Below are 18,578 nucleotides of genomic sequence, written 5' to 3'. Positions count from 1 at the left end.
GGTTCTTCCGAGGATGTTGTAGTCGTAATGATTTGTGCAGTCCTTTGAGACATTTGTGATTTGGGGCTATATAAATAAACATTGATTGATTGATTGATACCTGTAGAGCGCTCTTTCCCAGAACTGCAGGAAACACCGGCCCTTATCGTCTTGGAGAAGAATTGCAAATACCGTATTTCCTCGTATTGCCGCCGGGGCGCTAATTAATTTAAAACCTCTTCTCACTCCGGTGTTTACCAAAGGCATGCGGTAAATTTAGGCCTGTCGCTTATAAATTTGAGTGTGATGTAAGGATACCATCATGAAAAGCACATTTAATCAAAAAAAAAACATTATTATGGTCTTACCTTTACTTATAAATGAAGTCCATGCGGAGCTCCTTCTGATCAAAAGCATCGATAACTTGTTTACAAAAGTCTTCCTTATCTTTCTCCAGTTTTAAAAATATGTTTGTCTCGATGGAAATCTTCCGTTATCACCTCCTGCTTCGATTGAAGTCCGGTTTAGAAAACTATTTCATTTTAGATATGTAATCCTCCATGTTAAAAGTGCAAGCGAGAGGAAAAAATAAACGATCGTGAAGGACTAGAAAAATAAAAAAATAAATAAAAAAGACAGGGCAGTGGGCAGTGGATGTTATTAGACACATTTATTAGGATAATTCTGGAAAAAACACTTATCTGCCTATTGTGTTACCAGTGTTTTAGTGAGATTATATGGTACCTGAAAGTCGAAGGGGTGTGGCCACGGGTGTGGTGACCGCCAGTGTCTCCGGTGGGAAGAGGCAAGAGAGCTCCGCTCATGTCTACGGTAAGAGCCAATTTATTACTACAATTTTTTCACCGAAACCTGCCGGTTGACATGTGGTCTGGAACCATGTTCGCTTGACCGCTCTGTTCCCTAGCCTTCGAGAATGTAAACAAGGAAACACCGGCTGTGTTTGTGTTGCTAAAGGCAGCCGCAATACACCGCTTCCCACCTACATCTTTCTTCTTTGACGTCTCCATTATTAATTGAAAAAATTGCAAAAGATTCAGCAACACAGATGTCCAGAATACTGTGTAATTATGCGATTAAAGCAGACTACTTATAGCTTGGATGGGGCTGAAAAATAATGTCCGCCTTTAACAGTGTGAATGTGAGCATGGAAAGGTTAAGACTGTTGGTTCCTGATGAACAACTGGCAACCGGTTCAGGGTGTAGTCTGCATCCGGACCTGACGTTAGCTACGGTAGGCCACAGTTCTTTGCCACCCTGAGCAGAGTAAGAATAAATAATAGGATAAATGGGGGTTGGTGTGTGAAAACGACACCCGGTAGCAGCCACAATCAGGACTCCCAGTGTGTCTCCTTGCCGGGTAATTCCCAACTGTGCTTGATTGTAACTTGTGTCTCCTTGAGGCTGGAGATGATTTACCGTCAGTCCCTTCAAGCGCCGAGCGGGTCCACCCAGATGTGAGGCACATGTGGAGGCTGCTTATACGTTCATGTCTGCGCCTGATTTCTCCAATTCCCTGAGATTGAAGGGAATTGTGGGTATAGGACTCGGCAGGTTTGCACACCTGCGCCACTCATCTTGTCACGGCTGACAGAGATCTGAAATGCAGGCTGTCTTTCCATTCTCGGGAATGAGATTGTAATATACGAATAATGATGAGAACGGGATGGGTTGTGGTGACCTATGGCCTCAAGGACGGGATTGAGAGCTGTGATTTATCTCAGGGTCATGATGGGGCTGGGCGATATATCGAATATACTCGATGTATCGCGGGTTTGTCTCTGTGCGATGTAGAAAATGACCATATTTTGATATTCCAGTATCAAATCAATTTACTTATATAGCCCTAAATCACAAGTGTCTCAATGGGCTGCACAAGTCACAATGACATCCGCGGTACAGAGCCCACATAAGGGCAAGGAAAAACTCACCCCAGTGGGACGTCGATGTGAAGGACTATGAGAAACCTTGGAGAGGACCGCTTATGTGGGCAACCACATAATATTGTGAGAGTCCAATCCATAGTGGATCTAACATAATAGTGAGAGTCCAGTCCATAGTGGATCTAACATAATAGTGAGAGTCCAGTCCATAGTGGATCTAACATAATAGTGAAAGTCCAGTCCATAGTGGATCTAATATAACAGTGAGAGTCCAGTCCATAGTGGATCTAACATAATAGTGAGAGTCCAGTCCATAGTGGATCTAACATAATAGTGAGAGTCCAGTCCATAGTGGATCTAACATAACAGTGGGAGAGTCCAGTCCATAGTAGATCTAACATAATAGTGAGAGTCCAGTCCATAGTGGATCTGACATAATAGTGAGAGTCCAGTCCATAGTGGATCTAAAATAATAGTGTGAGAGTCCAGTCCATAGTGGATCTAACATAATAGTTTGAGAGTCCAGTCCATAGTGGATCTGACATAATAGTGAGAGTCCAGTCCATAGTGGATCCAACATAATAGTGTGAGAGTCCAGTCCATAGTGGATCTGACATAATAGTGTGAGAGTCCAGTCCATAGTGGATCTAACATAATAGTGAGAGAGTCTAGTCCATAGTGGATCTAACATAATAGTGTGAGAGTCCATTCCATAGTGGATCTAACATAATAGTGAGAGTCCAGTCCATAGTGGATATAACATAATAGTGAGAGTCCAGTCCATAGTGGATCTAACATAATAGTGAGAGTCCAGTCCATAATGGATCTAACATAATAGTGAGAATCCAGTCCATAGTGGATCTAACATAATAGTGAGAGTCCAGTCCATAGTGGATCTAACATAATAGTGAGAATCCAGTCCATAGTGGATCTAACATAATAGTGTGAGAGTCCAGTCCATAGTGGATCTAACATAATAGTGAGAGTCCAGTCCATAGTGGATCTAACATAATAGTGAGAATCCAGTCCATAGTGGATCTAACATAATAGTGTGAGAGTCCAGTCCATAGTGGATCTAACATAATAGTGAGAGTCCAGTCCATAGTGGATCTGACATAATAGTGAGAGTCCAGTCCATAGTGGATCTAAAATAATAGTGTGAGAGTCCAGTCCATAGTGGATCTAACATAATAGTTTGAGAGTCCAGTCCATAGTGGATCTGACATAATAGTGAGAGTCCAGTCCATAGTGGATCCAACATAATAGTGTGAGAGTCCAGTCCATAGTGGATCTGACATAATAGTGTGAGAGTCCATTCCATAGTGGATCTAACATAATAGTGGGAGAGTCCAGTCCATAGTGGATCTAACATAATAGTGAGAGAGTCTAGTCCATAGTGGATCTAACATAATAGTGTGAGAGTCCAGTCCATAGTGGATCTAACATAATAGTGAGAGTCCATTCCATAGTGGATCTAACATAATAGTGGGAGAGTCCAGTCCATAGTAAATCTAACATATTAGTGAGAGTCCAGTCCATAGTGGATCTAACATAATAGTGAGAGTCCAGTCCATAGTGGATCTAACATAATAGTATGACAGTCCAGTCCATACTGGATCTAACATAATAGTGAGAGTCCAGTCCATAGTGGATCTAACATAATAGTGAGAGTCCAGTCCATAGTGGATCTAACATAATAGTGAGAGTCCAGTCCATAGTGGATCTAACATAATAGTGAGAGTCCAGTCCATAGTGGGGCCAGCAGGAGGAGTTTACGTTCTCACGCAGTTGCTTTTAGCTGCTGGCATTACACGGCAGGCTCTTTCCACTCCTTGTATCTCCTCACGGACAGCAAGCGCACCTTCTGACATACGTCACAAACCGTCACGTCATACGTCACGCATGTATACGCCCTCGCGGAGCAGAGAGGTAGCGGCATGGGTAACGTTCGCTGTGATGCTAGCGGATCCATGCGAGTGGTAATACGAGAGGAAGAAGGTGCGCCCCTGGTAACAAATGAAGGAAAAATTAATTCCCCCCCAAAAAAAGCAGGGGGTCCATCGTCTGGCGGTGGTTTGGCTTCAAGCGGGAGGATGTCGAACAGACAACCGTAATTTGTCAAGCGTGGGGCAAAAGCGTTACTGCAAATATGTAGCATCCTTTGAAAAGTCACCTGCTAGAGAACGAAGAATGCTTATTCCGCATGTCAACATCTGCATTCGGTGCCTACACGTCCACACCATCAAAATGCCCAGGCAAACATTTCCAGAGCAACACCGTATGAAAAAAATAGTCAACAACTGTGGCGAGGCGGAGCCGACGGGCCGAAGATGGCGGCAAGGAGGCAGAGAATGCCGGGAGCGCACCGGCAAACAATCAACATTTCTCCTTATGATGTATAAAAGGGGAGACGAAGGAGAGATCAAAGGAGGAGTAGGAGATCCGGCAACAGCGACCGAGAAGCAAGAGAGAGCAAGACACGAGAGACGGAGACGCTGCCGACTAAAGAGCGGACCTGAGAGCGAGAGACGGAGAGCGAGACACTGAAGAGCGACGACGGCGCAAAAGACTGCCTTTATTGAAAAATAAAAGAGTCAAACCTGCGCAAAAAGATGTCCTTCCTTGGTGGTCTGTGGAACCCGCACGACGACAGCAAGCGAATGTCACAACAACAAAAGGAGATAATGTCCGCAGTAACCTACCACATAGCGAAGGACGAACAATACTTAATTTCCTATTATGCAGCTCATTTTTTATTTGACAGTTATTGAAATATCGTGTGTGACATCATGCACAAAAGTGCACTTTATTTGTTTAAAACTATTGTAGTGGCGTTCTGTAGAAAAACTGCACTTTAAATTAATGTGGTTTTGATATGTCTTCTTAGTGACATCATGCACAAAAGTGCACTCATAGCTTGTTTTAAAATGTCTCTGACAATCTTGCACTTTCTGTTTTGGAAATGACTTGAATGTTTGCTTAATAACTGTTGAATAAATTGGTCAATTGACTTAATTGTGATTTCCTTCTCTGCATGAAATTTTAAAACGAGCATATATTAATGCAGTGTGAAGAAGAATGTTTTAATCATCATACTGCTGTGATTTTATGCATCAAGTGTTCATTCAAGGCTAAGGCAAAATAAGGAGATATATTTGGTGTATCGCAATCTGGCCTAAAAATATTGAGATATTAAAAAAAGGCTTAATCGCCCAGCCCTAGGTCATGAATAATTTCTCGTCTTTTTGCTGCAGACTGTGGAGGAGGGGGGTTCCACCCTCAGGTGTGCACAACAGGCTGGTCCAAAAGGTTTGAACATGCGAATGGAAAACACCCAAAAGACCACCGGGGTTCATTCTGCCCACACCCCCACTTTACCCCCCAGGCCCAGCTGTAAATAACAACGTCCTCAGTGACCCTTCCATGTTGAATAATGCATGTTCTGGTTTTCTTTCTTTGGCGCAAGGTTTTCTTTTTTTGTTTTCGACCTGCGTTTCCCATCTTCACGTGCGCGTCACATCCATCCGTCTTTGCACAAAGCGGGTCCTGCTAAGTCAGCGGCGTGAAATACTTAAAGGGGAACATTATCAGCAGACCTATGTAAGCGTCAATATATACCTTGATGGTGCAGAAAAAAGACCATCTATTTTTTTAACCGATTTCCGAACTCTAAATGGGTGAATTTTGGCGAATTAAACGCCTTTCTGTTTATCGCGCTGGAAGCGATGACGCCAGAATGTGACGTCGCCGAGGTAACACACCCACCATTTGCATTTTCACATTACAAACACCGGGTCTCAGCTCTGTTATTTTCCGTTTTTTTGACTATTTTTTGGAACCTTGGAGACATCATGCCTCGTCGGTGTGTTGTCGGAGGGTGTAACAACACTAACAGGGATGGATTCAAGTTGCACCACTGGCAAGAAGTCTGCCGCCAGACCCCCGTTGAATGTACCAGAGTGTCTCCACATTTTACCGGCGATGCTAAGACAGACATGGCACAGAGATGTATGGATAACCTGCATATGCATTTGCAACGATAGTCAACGAAATCACAAAAGTGAGTTTTGTTGATATTGACTGCCAGCTAATCGATGCTAACATGCTACGCTAATCGATGCTAACATGCTATTTACCGGCGGTGCTAAAGCAAGCATGGCACAGAGATGTATGGATAACCTGCAGATGCATTTGCAACTATATTACGTTTCCTTCCACCCACATTTAATGCGAAACAAACACTTACCAATCGACGGATTTAAGTTGCTCCAGTGTCAAAAGATGCGAAAGTCCCGATCGTTTGGTCCGCACATTTTACCGCCGATGCTAACGCAGCTATTCGGCCATGCTATGGCTATGAATAGCGTCAATAGCTTCAGTTTCTTCTTCAATACTTTCATACTCCAACCATCTGTTTCAATACATGCGTAATCTGTTGAATCGCTTAAGTCGCTGAAATCCGAGTTTGAATCCCAGCTAATGTCGCTATATCTTGCTGTGGTATTCCCGTTGTTTGTTTGTATTGGCAGCACTGTGTGACGTCACAGGGAAATGGATAGTGATTTCGAAGATAGCGAAAGTAAGGCATTTTATAGCTTTATTTAGGGATATTCCGAGACCGGTAAAATTTTGAAAAAAACTTCAAAAAATACAACAAGCCACCGGGAACTGATTTTTATTGTTTTTAACCCTTTTGAAATTGTGATAATGTTCCCCTTTAAAAAGGGCCGTCATCGCGGGCTTGGAATTCCGGTGTGAATCCACAGCCAGATGCGAGCTGTATTTACACAGTTAATGGCACTAAATCCTTGTTATCTTCTCCAGCGCAGTCTTATTTTTAGCAGCTACACGCTTTTTATTTCTTCCAGATGCGCGCCCGGCGAGTGATTTGACATGAGCGCTGGTTCTGATTAAGCCTCTCAGACGGAGTGACATCAGTCTTTTGGGGTCTGGAGCTCGCACGTTTCATTGAAGCTTCGACTGTCTTCGGCTGCATTGATAAACAACTATCCGGATTTAGGAACTTTTGTTTGTTTTCTGACTGTCAACGCGTCTAAATCGGGATATGACGACGGCGCCGCAGTGGGAAAATGCCGTTCCAAGGACCTGAACTTCCTTTGCTTAGGCCAGCTATTTGCTCTTACAATAACAACCCCGTTCTATGATTACTACATGTTTACTCAGCTAACCCTTTTTATCTCGGGCAACCCCACCTCCCCCCCACCCAACCCCAGCTCTTTCTAACGATTACGCTCCCATTCTCTGAAGCTTCTGGAAGCCATTTCTCAAGCGGCGTTCGATTGAAGTGGGGTAGAAGCTTCATTCTGAGGGTTTACAATGGCTCGCCCATCCGATCCCCTCTGCCCCCTGAAAACATTACTTTCAGCATGAGCTCTTTGCCGCGGTATTGTGCGCCACACTGGGTCATTCTGCATTGTTCCCCTTGTAGGTCACAAGTTTCACCGACCACATGGGGTGCATTATTTATGGGAGGCGGCCAAACCTGCATAACGAGTCGCCGTGGCGAGCCGTAAAACATACACGGGGTATATCGTAAAGATAGGCGAGTGTAAGTCTTTCCAGGTTGGCCCCGCTGGAAGTCGTGTGCTCTGTCTAGGTCAGGGGTCGGCATAGGGCTGGGCGATATATCGATATACCGTATTTCCTTTATGGCCTGCCGGGTATATAGTAAGCGTCTGCCTAGAATTACTGCCGGTTCAAACTCGTTTCGCAAAATAATTAGCGCAAAATATTATTTTTATTAGCGCATGTCTAGAATTTCCGCAGGGTCAAACTCGTCACGTCACGAGTGACACTTCACCTGTCATCATCTTCCAAATGGAGGAGGCTGATTTTAATCATTTGAAATCGCATAAAGGGAAGAAGATTAAGAGCTATTCAGTAGGATTTAAGGGCCAAGCTATTGAATATGCTAAAAAGAACAGTAAGCAGATATGTTTTATTAATATACCGTAGCTGCGTGTGTCAAATATGAGTCAAAAATGACTCCCGTCTCCTGGTGGTAGAGGGCGCTAGTGATCCTTCTTGCGACAACTCGGCTGCAGAAGAAGTGACAACAAGCAGCAAGAGTGAGCAGTGCGTGCTTGCACTTTTAACATGGAGGATTACATATCTAAAATAAAACAGTATTCTAAACTGGACTTTCAATCGAAGCAGGACGCAATAAAGGAAGATCTCAAATGGAGAAAGAGAGATTTTTAAAACTGAAGAAAGATAAGGAAGACTTCTATAAACAAGTTATCGATGCTTTTGATCAGAAGGAGCTGCGCATGGACTTCATTTATAAGTAAAGGTAAGACCATAATAACGTTTTTTTTAATTAAATGTGCTTTTCATGATGGTATCCTTACATCACACTCAAATTTTTAGGCGCAGGCCTAAATTTACCGCATGCCTTTGGTAAGCGCCGGAGTGAGAAGAGGTTTTAAATTAATTAACGCCCCGGCGACAATTCAAGGAAATACGGTATATTGTGATATTCGAGTATACATTCTCACACGGTTGCTTTTATAGGTCCAGGGACCCACTAGGGGGGCGCTAAAGAGCCGTGGGTTACTGACCCCCCGGTCTAGGTAGAGCAGACCTGGGCAAAGCTTTTCAATCTGGCACCCCGGACATTCCCAAATAATTGTTTTTGATGTTTAAGATGGAAAGTGTAGCTGCCATTATGATGTTTTCTAATGACCAGAAGTCTTCAACTATACCAGGGTCGGCAACCTAAAATGTTGAAAGAGACATATTTTGACCAAAAATACAAAAACAAACCTGTCTGGAGCCGCAAAAAGTTAAAAGCCATATTACATGCAGATAGAGGATTTAAAGGGAACCTAATGAGCTCAAATAAAGCTACAAATGAAGCATAATGATGCAATATATACATACAGCTAGTCTAAATAGCATGTTAGCATCGATTAGCTTGCAGTCATGCAGTGACCAAATATGTCTGATTAGCACTCCACACAAGTCAATAACGTCAACAAAACTGTATTCACGCACAACATTATAAATTTGGTGGACAAAATGAGACAGAAAAAGAAGTGGCATAAAACACGTCTTAGAAAGTCGGAGAAAGTTGTCCATGTAAACAAACTACGGTGAGTTCAAAGACCGCCAAAGTTAGTAGGACAAAACGGCGCTCGCCAAATACTCGAATCAGCGAAGCATGTTTAATACAAACAGTGTGCTTTATAACAATTAGGGAGGTTTGTGTCATGGTTTTCCTCCTATAGAAACCATATTAAAACAAAAAATATGTATTTTTTTCTCCTCATCTTTTTCTATTTTTCATACATTTTTGAAAAAGCTCCAGAGAGCCACTAGGGCGGCGCTAAAGAGCCGCATGCTGCTCTAGAGCCACGGGTTGCCGACCCCTGAACTATATTAAGTCTTTAAATGCTTGGAATCTGCATCATATACTAGTTACTATGGTCATGTAATTAGTTACTATGGTCATCTAATTAGTTACTAAGGTCATCCAATAACTTACTATGGTCACTATGAGATATTTCAGATTGTAGGTGGGGGTTTTTTTTCCACTGTGTTTGTTGCATTTTGGTTGTGTTTCATTTGATTGTAAAATATGTTGTCAATATTCATACTTAATAATGTAAATCCCACATTCTTTATTTTCACGCATATTCTGGGTGTCTCATTCAGTAAAAAAAAAAAAAAAAAGTAAAATTCCATTCCGTTCTTTTAGCTTTCAATCACTATTGTGAGGTTTTGTATTAACATACTTGCCAAGCCTCCCGAATTTTCCGGGAGACTCCCGAAATTCAGCGCCTCTCCCGGACAAATTTTCTCCCGAAAATCTCCCGAAATTCTCCATGCGGACCTGAGTGAGGACAGCCTGTTTTCACGTCCACTTTCCCACAATACAAACAGCGTGTCTGCCCAATGACGTTATAACTGTAGAATGATCGAGGGCAAGTTCTTGGTTTCTTACGCGGGTTTATTGTTAGGCAGTTTGATTAACGTCCTCCCAGCGCGGTAACAACACACAACAACAGCAGTCACGTTTTCGTCTACCGTAAAGCAGTTTGTCTGCCGTAAATAGCAATGTTGTGACACTCTTAAACAGGACAGTACTGCCATCTACTTTACATGCATATGGTAAGAAAAATAGTGACATAGAATAGAACAAGGATGGACAATTCAACCCTTAACTCAACAATGCGTAGATGAGTGTTATATGTGTGTGTATATGTGTAAATAAATGAACACTGAAATTCAAGTATTTCTTTTATATCAATCAATCAATGTTTATTTATATAGCCCCAAATCACAAATGTCTCAAAGGACTGCACAAATCATTACGACTACGACATCCTCGGAAGAACCCACAAAAGGGCAAGGAAAACTCACACCCAGCGGGCAGGGAGAATTCACATCCAGTGGGACGCCAGTGACAATGCTGACTATGAGAAACCTTGGAGAGGACCTCAGATGTGGGCAACCGCCCCCCCTCTAGGGGACCGAAAGCAATGTGAAGTGAAGTGAATTATATTTATATAGCGCTTTTTCTCTAGTGACTCAAAGCGCTTTACATAGTGAAACCCAATATCTAATTTTTTTTTACATTTAAACCAGTGTGGGTGGCACTGGGAGCAGGTGGGTAAAGTGTCTTGCCCAAGGACACAATGGCAGTGACTAGGATGGCAGAAGCGGGATTCAAACCCGCAACCCTCAAGTTGCTGGCACGGCCGCTCTACCAACCGAGCTATACCACCAATGGATGTCGAGCGGGTCCAACATGATACTGTGAAAGTTCAATCCATAGTGGCTCCAACACAGCCGCGAGAGTTCAGTTCAAAGCGGATCCAAGACAGCAGCGAGAGTCCCGTCCACAGGAAACCATCCCAAGCGGAGGCGGATCAGCAGCATAGAGATGTCCCCAACCGATACACAGGCGAGCGGTCCATATATATATATATATATATATGATTGGCAACACTAAAATTGGCCCTAGTGTTTGAATGTGAGTGTGAATGTTGTCTGTCTATCTGTGTTGGCCCTGCGATGAGGTGGCGACTTGTCCAGGGTGTACCCCGCCTTCCGCCCGATTGTAGCTGAGATAGGCGCCAGCGCCCCCCGCGACCCCAAGAGGGAATAAGCGGTAGAAAATGGATGGATGGATGGATATATATATAGCTAGAATTCACTGAACATCAAGTATTTCTTACACATATATATATATATATATATATATATATATATATATATATATATATATATATATATATATATATATATGTACATATGTATATATATATATATATATATATATATATATATATATATATATATATATATATGAAATACTTGACTTGGTGTATTGTAGCTGTAAATATACTCCTCCCCTCTTAAACACGCCCCCAACCATGCCCCACCCCCGACCACGAAATCGGATGTCTCAAGGTTGGCAAGTACGTGTATTAGTGTTCCTAAAAATAGATATTCCGGCCCCCAGACACACTTTATTTATCTAAATCTCCATACAAGTAAATGATAAATGGGTTGTACTTGTATAGCGCTTTTCTACCTTCAAGGTACTCAAAGCGCTTTGACACTACTTCCACATTCACCCATTCACACACTGATGGAGGGAGCTGCCATGCAAGGCGCCAACCAGCACCCATCAGGAGCAAGGGTGAAGTGTCTTGCTCAGGACACAACGGACGTGACGAGGTTGGTACTAGGTGGGATTTGAACCAGGGACCCTCGGGTTGCGCACGGCCACTCTTCCACTGCGCCACACCGTCCCCATATATATATATATATATATATATATATATATATATATATATATATATATATATGAAATACTTGACTTGGTGTATTGTAGCTGTTAATATACTCCTACCCTCTTAAACACGCCCCCAACCATGCCCCACCCCCGACCACGAAATCGGATGTCTCAAGGTTGGCAAGTACGTGTATTAGTATTCCTAAAAATAGATATTCCGGCCCCCAGACACACTTTATTTATCTAAATCTCTATACAAGTACAACCCATTTATCATTTATCATTTATTAATCCACTAATTTCCACTAAAAAACCCAAAGCTCCAACATGTTTGAGATTGAGAAATGAAACGACAGGTGTTAAATCACCTGAGATTGTGATGATTAGATACATGGACCCCAACTGACCAGACCATGAATTGATTAACGTGGACCCCGACTTAAACAAGTTGAAAAACCTATTCGGGTGTTACCATTTAGTGGTCAATTGTACGGAATATGTACTGTACTGTGCAATCTACTAATAAAAGTATCAATCAATCAATCAAAAGCCAGCTGTAGTACCAGATGGATGTCGGGGCCGCAGCTCGATTGCCCGCCGGTCACCACAATTGTCCATCAGTGACGACCGCGGCCGCGGACAAAGACAACCATTGACCACTGACTCCAAACAATCAGAGCCTGAGCGTCATCCGGTCCCCGCCCCCCCCATTCCAAGTGTTCACCTGGGGCCCAGTCCGCCTCATAAAATCCCAATCACTGCTCTGATGTCTGGCCAGTGCGAGCGATAGCACGCCAGGAAATCGTCGAGCGCCACGAGCACATCACCATAAAGATGAGTTATGGAGCCATAAGAGGCCCACGGTTCACGGTGTGTCCTTTGAAGGAGATTTCATAAAGGGCGGCGCATGCAAAATGTTACTTTATGTAGATGACATTGATCGTTCGCATGGATCTTTGTCATCAGCATTGCTGTTGGGACTCAGAAGGGGGATGATTAAATAAACCCTGTTTCTTCATACTTCGTTTCTGTGCAACAGTAAACACGCTGTGCTGTGGTGTCCTCATTATCCCACAGCAAACATTGCGCCTGACAAACCGGTACGCCCAAATCCTTCCACGGAATCGAGCGCCCAAATAAAGAATTCCACGAGTTGGTGACTCAGTCTTGTTGTATGGAGCAGGGTTGTATAATATAGTAGCCTGGTACTAATGAATCATATAAGGTACTACAAACCCCGTTTCCATATGAGTTGGGAAATTGTGTTAGATGTAAATATGAACAGAATACATCCATCCATCCATCCATCATCTTCCACTTATCCGAGGTCGGGTCGCGAGGGCAACAGCCTAAGCAGGGAAACCCAGACTTTTTTTTTTCTTCTGTCTTTATTTTACTATGTAAAAACCATCTTTACCATGAATTGATTAACGTGGACCCCGACTTAAACAAGTTGAAAAACATATTGGGGGTGTTACCATTTAGTGGTCAATTGTACGGAATATGTACTGTACTGTGCAATCTACTAATTACAAGTTTCAATCAATCGGATTATTTATTTTTAATTTGTTTTGCCATTGCTCAAAACTAAAAAATAATGACAAAAAATAATGAATTATTTTCAAAGCTCCAATTAGTTCAAAAATCCATCCATCCATCCATCATCTTCCGCTTATCCGAGGTCGGGTCGCGGGGGCAGCAGCCTAAGCAGGGAAACCCAGACTTCCCTCTCCCCAGCCACTTCGTCTAGCTCTTCCCGGGGGATCCCGAGGCGTTCCCAGGCCAGCCGGGAGACATAGTCTTCCCAACGTGTCCTGGGTCTTCCCCGTGGCCTCCTACCGGTTGGACGTGCCCTAAACACCTCCCTAGGGAGGCGTTCGGGTGGCATCCTGACCAGATGCCCGAACCACCTCATCTGGCTCCTCTCCATGTGAAGGAGCAGCGGCTTTACTTTGAGTTCCTCCCGGATGACAGAGCTTCTCACCCTATCTCTAAGGGAGAGCCCCGCCACACTCATTTCGGCCGCTTGTACCCTGGTTTCTTATCCTTTCGGTCATGACCCAAAGCTCATGACCAGAGGTGAGGATGGGAACGTAGATCGACCGGTAAATTGAGAGCTTTGCCTTCCGGCTCAGCTCCTTCTTCACCACAACGGATCGGTACAACGTCCGCATTACTGAAGACGCCGCACCGATCCGCCTGTCGATCTCACGATCCACTCTTCCCTCACTCGTGAACAAGACTCCTAGGTACTTGAACTCCTCCACTTAAACAGAATACAATGATTTGCAAATCATTTTCAACCCATATTCAGTTGAATATGCTACAAAGACAACATATTTGATGTTCAAACTGATAAACATGTTTTTTTTTTGCAAATAATCATTAACTTTAGAATTTGATGCCAGCAACACGTGAAAAAAAAGTTGGGAAAGGTGGCAATGAATACTGATAAAGTTGAGGAATACTCATCGAACACTTATTTGGAACAGGTGTGCAGGCTATTTGGGAACAGGTGGGTGCCATGTTTGGGTATAAAAACAGCTTCCCGAAAAATTCACAAGGATAAGGTGAGGTACACCTCTTTGTCCACAACTGCGTGAGCAAATAGTCAAACAGTTTAAGAACAACGTTTCTCAAAGTGCAATTGCAAGAAATTTAGGGATTTCAACATCTACGCTCCGTTATATCATCAAAATGTTCAGAGAATCCGGAGAAATAACTCCACGTAAGCGGCATGGCCGGAAACCAACATTGAATGACGGTGACCTTCGATCCCTCAGATACCACTGTATCAAAACCCGACATCAATCTCTAAAGGATATCACCACATAGGCTCAGGATCACTTCAGAAAACCACTGTCACTAAATACAGTTGGTCGCTACATCAATCAATCAATCAATGTTTACTTATATAGCCCTGAATCACTAGTGTCTCAAAGGGCTGCACAAACCACTACGACATCCTCGGTAGGCCCACATAAGGGCAAGGAAAACTCACACCCAGTGGGACATCGGTGACAATAATGACCCAGTGGGACGTCGGTGACAATGATGACTATGAGAACCTTGGAGAGGACGAAAGCAATGGATGTCGAGCGGGTCTAACATGATACTGTGAAAGTTCAATCCATAATGGATCCAACACAGTCGCGAGAGTCCAGTCCAAAGCGGATCCAACACAGCAGCGAGAGTCCCGTTCACAGCGGAGCCAGCAGGAAACCATCCCAAGCGGAGGCTGTAAGTGCACGTTAAAGCTATACTATGCAAAGCGAAAGCCATTTATCAACAACATCCAGAAACGCTGCCGGCCTCTCTGGGCCCAAGATCATCTAAGATAGACTGATGCAAAGTGGAAAAGTTTTCTGTGGTCTGACGAGTCCACATTTCAAATTGTTTTTGGAAATATTCAACATTGTGTCATCCAGACCAAAGGGTAAGCGAACCATCCAGACTGTTATCGACGCAAAGTTCAAAAGCCAGCATCTGTGATGGTATGGGGGTGCATTAGTGCCCAAGACATGGGTAACTTACACATCTGTAAAGGCACCATCAATGCTGAAAAGGTACATACAGGTTTTGGAACAACATATGCTGCCATCTAAGCGCCGTCTTTTTCGTGGACGCCCCTGCTTATTTCAGCAAGACAATGCCAAGCCACATTCAGGACGTGTTACAACAGTGTGGCTTCGTAATAAAAGAGTGCGGGTACTTTCCTGGCCCGCCTGTAGTCCAGACCTGTCTCCCATCGAAAATGTGTAGCACATTATGAAGCGTAAAATACGACTGTTGAACGACTGAAGTGGAGTGTGTAGTGAATTATATTTATATAGCGCTTTTCTCTAGTGACTCAAAGCGCTTTACATAGTGAAACCCAATATCTAAGTTACATTTAAACCAGTGTGGGTGGCACTGGGAGCAGGTGGGTAAAGTGTTTTGCCCAAGGACACAACGGCAGTGACTAGGATGGCGGAAGTGGGAATCGAACCTGCAACCCCCAAGTTGCCGGCACGGCCACTCTACCAACCGAGCTATACCGCTCTACATAAAACAAGAATGGTACAGAATTCCACTTTCAAAGCTTCAACAATTAGTTTCCTCAGTTCCCAAACGTTTATTGAGGGTTGTTAAAAGACAAGGTGATGTAACACAGTTGTGAACATGCCCTTTCCCAACTACTTTGTCACGTGTTGCAGCCATGAATGTCTAAGTTAATTATTATTTGCAAAAAAAAATCAAATGTATGAGTTTGAGCATCAAATATCTTGTCTTTGTAGTGCATTCAACTGAATATGGGTTGAAAATTGAATATTGGTTGAAAAGGATTTGCAAATCATTGTATTCCGTTTATATTTACATCAAACACAATTTCCCAACTCATATGGAAACGGGGTTTGTAGTTTGAAAACATTAAAAGAGCTTAAATAAACTCAACCATAACAATAACGTTCACATGACTTTGCCAAAGCAAACGATACAGCATTATTTAATCATCCCTATTTTTCCCAGAAATGATATTGAATGTGATGCTTTTGAACAAAAACATACTGCTTCATGTTCAAGGCGATGTGACAACAGCAGTTATTTTAAGTGCTTTTAAAGTCCAAAATTATGTCGGTGGACGAACATCTTAGACAAAAAACGAGGTACAGTAAGTTCGATTTCTTACCTCCAGCAAGACGGTGAAGTAGGATATCAACGCCATGACTGACAGGTTAGCCCCCTCAACACCTTGTCGATCACCAGCCTTCAGTTTATGGCGCCTATGGAAGCGCTTTAGTGAGAAATGAAGGGAGCGGCTCCTGCTATTAAAACCCGTGCTTTAAAACACGCCGAACAGGATTTAAAACCATTTTCTCTCCCTGAGTGTGCAACGCGCGCTGCCTCTGCGCGGGCTCGAACACGAACACATCATGACACATCCCCCGCCAGCCGGCCGGGCTGAGCAGGTGATTTCCTGAAGACAATATCACCCAATGTCATCCTGAAAGACGGACGCTGGTGCAACAGGCGGGCCCTTTGAGGCGGTCTGTCATCAATGAAAAAGTACACGTGGGCCCCCGGGGTGTGGGGTTGGGGGGGGGGGGGGTGGTCAAGGCCGCTGGCGGGGACAGCCGGAGGGGACGCACGTGCATACAGTGCAAACACAGATGATGCCGTACGCCCCAGGGGACACTCGTGTGCAGTCTGTGTTATGAATAGTTTGTTGTTCTAATGGTTCCACTGTTCTAGGCTGACCATGTTGTGAAATCCCAAAAAGAGGACACATATTAGATTAGATTAGATACATTAGAGCAGGGGTCGGGAACCTTTTTTGGCTGAGAAAGCCATGAAAGCCAAATATTTCAAAATATATTTCATATATATATCATATTTTTTAACACTGAATACAACTAAATGCGTGCATTTTTAAGTAAGACCAACATTTTTAGAGTATAATAAGTCTCTTATTCTTTTTAATAACATTGTTATTCTGAAGCTAACCAATAATGTTGATCATGTTTTTGTTTGGCCATGTGCTGTTTGTCCTTTGGACTCTTTAAGTTCCTGTTTTTTTCCACTATCTTGTCTGGTTTCCTTGGTTACTCGTTTTGTCCACCTGTCTCTGGTGGACAAAATGCCTGCTCACCTGCTTCCCGAGCACTAATCAGAGGCAGTATTTAAGTTAATTATTATTTGCACAAAAAATAAATTTTATGAGTTTGATATTCAAAATCATAGAGTTTGTAGTGCATTCAATTGGCTTATTAGTGATTCCTAAAGCCCAAAAAAAGTCTGCGGGCTATAGAGTGTTTTCCGTTCGGGCTCCAGTACTCTGGAATGCCCTCCCGGTAACAGTTCGAGATGCTACCTCAGTAGAAGCATTTAAGTCTCACCTTAAAACTCATCTGTATACTCTAGCCTTTAAATAGACCTCCTTTTTAGACCAGTTGATCTGCCGCTTCTTTTCTTTCTCCTATGTCCCCCCCTCCCTTGTGGAGGGGGTCCGGTCCGATGACCATGGATGAAGTACTGGCTGTCCAGAGTCGAGACCCAGGATGGACCGCTCGTCTGTGTATCGGTTGGGGACATCTCTACGCTGCTGATCCGCCTCCGCTTGAGATGGTTTCCTGTGGACGTGACTCTCGCTGCTGTCTTGGATCCGCTTGAACTGAACTCTCGCGGCTGTGTTGGAGCCACTATGGATTGAACTTTCACAGTATCATGTTAGACCCGCTCGACATCCATTGCTTTCGGTCCCCTAGAGAGGGGGGGTTGCCCACATCTGAGGTCCTCTCCAAAGTTTCTCATAGTCAGCATTGTCACTGGCGTCCCACTGGATGTGAATTCTCCCTGCCCACTGGGTGTGAGTTTTCCTTGCCCTTTTGTGGGTTCTTCCGAGGATGTTGTAGTCGTAATGATTTGTGCAGTCCTTTGAGACATTTGTGATTTGGGGCTATATAAATAAACATTGATTGATTGAATATGGGTTGAAAAGGATTTGCAAAATGGGACCCCATCAAGTCATAAAAATGGGGTCCCACGGTAAATTTTTGCAAGCATATGGAAAAAATAAAATAAACCTATGCACTGTCCTATTATATCTCACATTCTATATTGTGTTTTGGAAGAAAGTTGCCATAATTGTTACTTAATTCATAAAAATACAAATAAATGTATTCAGTTATAAACATTCATTCACTTTCTTCTTTCCTTCATGGATGTAAACTTTACCGCTGCTGGTAGTTTTTTCTATGTTTTTATTAAATAAGTTGTGTTTATTTCAGTATAAAAGTGTAAAAAGTGTTTTGCTTGGGTCATGAAATGATGATAATTGTGTGCATACATATATTTTATATTTAACGCTTAAATCTCCAGAGTCTACATCAATTTCAGATCCATCCTTCATTTCAAAATGTTTTAGTTTTTTTTTTTTATGTTTGTCAGAACAT

At 43.1% G+C, this 18,578-nt stretch overlaps 1 protein-coding gene across 5 annotated transcripts in view; it reads right to left on the bottom strand.

The window, feature by feature from the left end:
• Nucleotides 1–18,578, bottom strand: part of LOC133544269 (nck-associated protein 5-like) — a 323,916-nt gene that overhangs the window by 292,748 nt on the left and 12,590 nt on the right. Inside the window, exon 1 of one of the 5 annotated variants that reach the window (XM_061889434.1) lies at nucleotides 16,316–16,550. The exons of the other annotated variants lie outside the window; for them this stretch is intronic. Within the exon in view, the coding sequence (XP_061745418.1) occupies nucleotides 16,316–16,351 (36 nt within the window). The 5' untranslated portion in view covers nucleotides 16,352–16,550. Of the gene's footprint in view, nucleotides 1–16,315; nucleotides 16,551–18,578 lie in introns of those variants that run through there. 5 annotated transcript variants of the gene reach the window in all.

This window comes from Nerophis ophidion, linkage group LG27, assembly GCF_033978795.1.
Source record: "Nerophis ophidion isolate RoL-2023_Sa linkage group LG27, RoL_Noph_v1.0, whole genome shotgun sequence".
Classification (NCBI taxonomy): Eukaryota; Metazoa; Chordata; class Actinopteri; order Syngnathiformes; family Syngnathidae; genus Nerophis; species Nerophis ophidion.
Note: the sequence above shows the minus strand (reverse complement) of the source record. Positions and strands in the feature narration are given on the sequence as shown.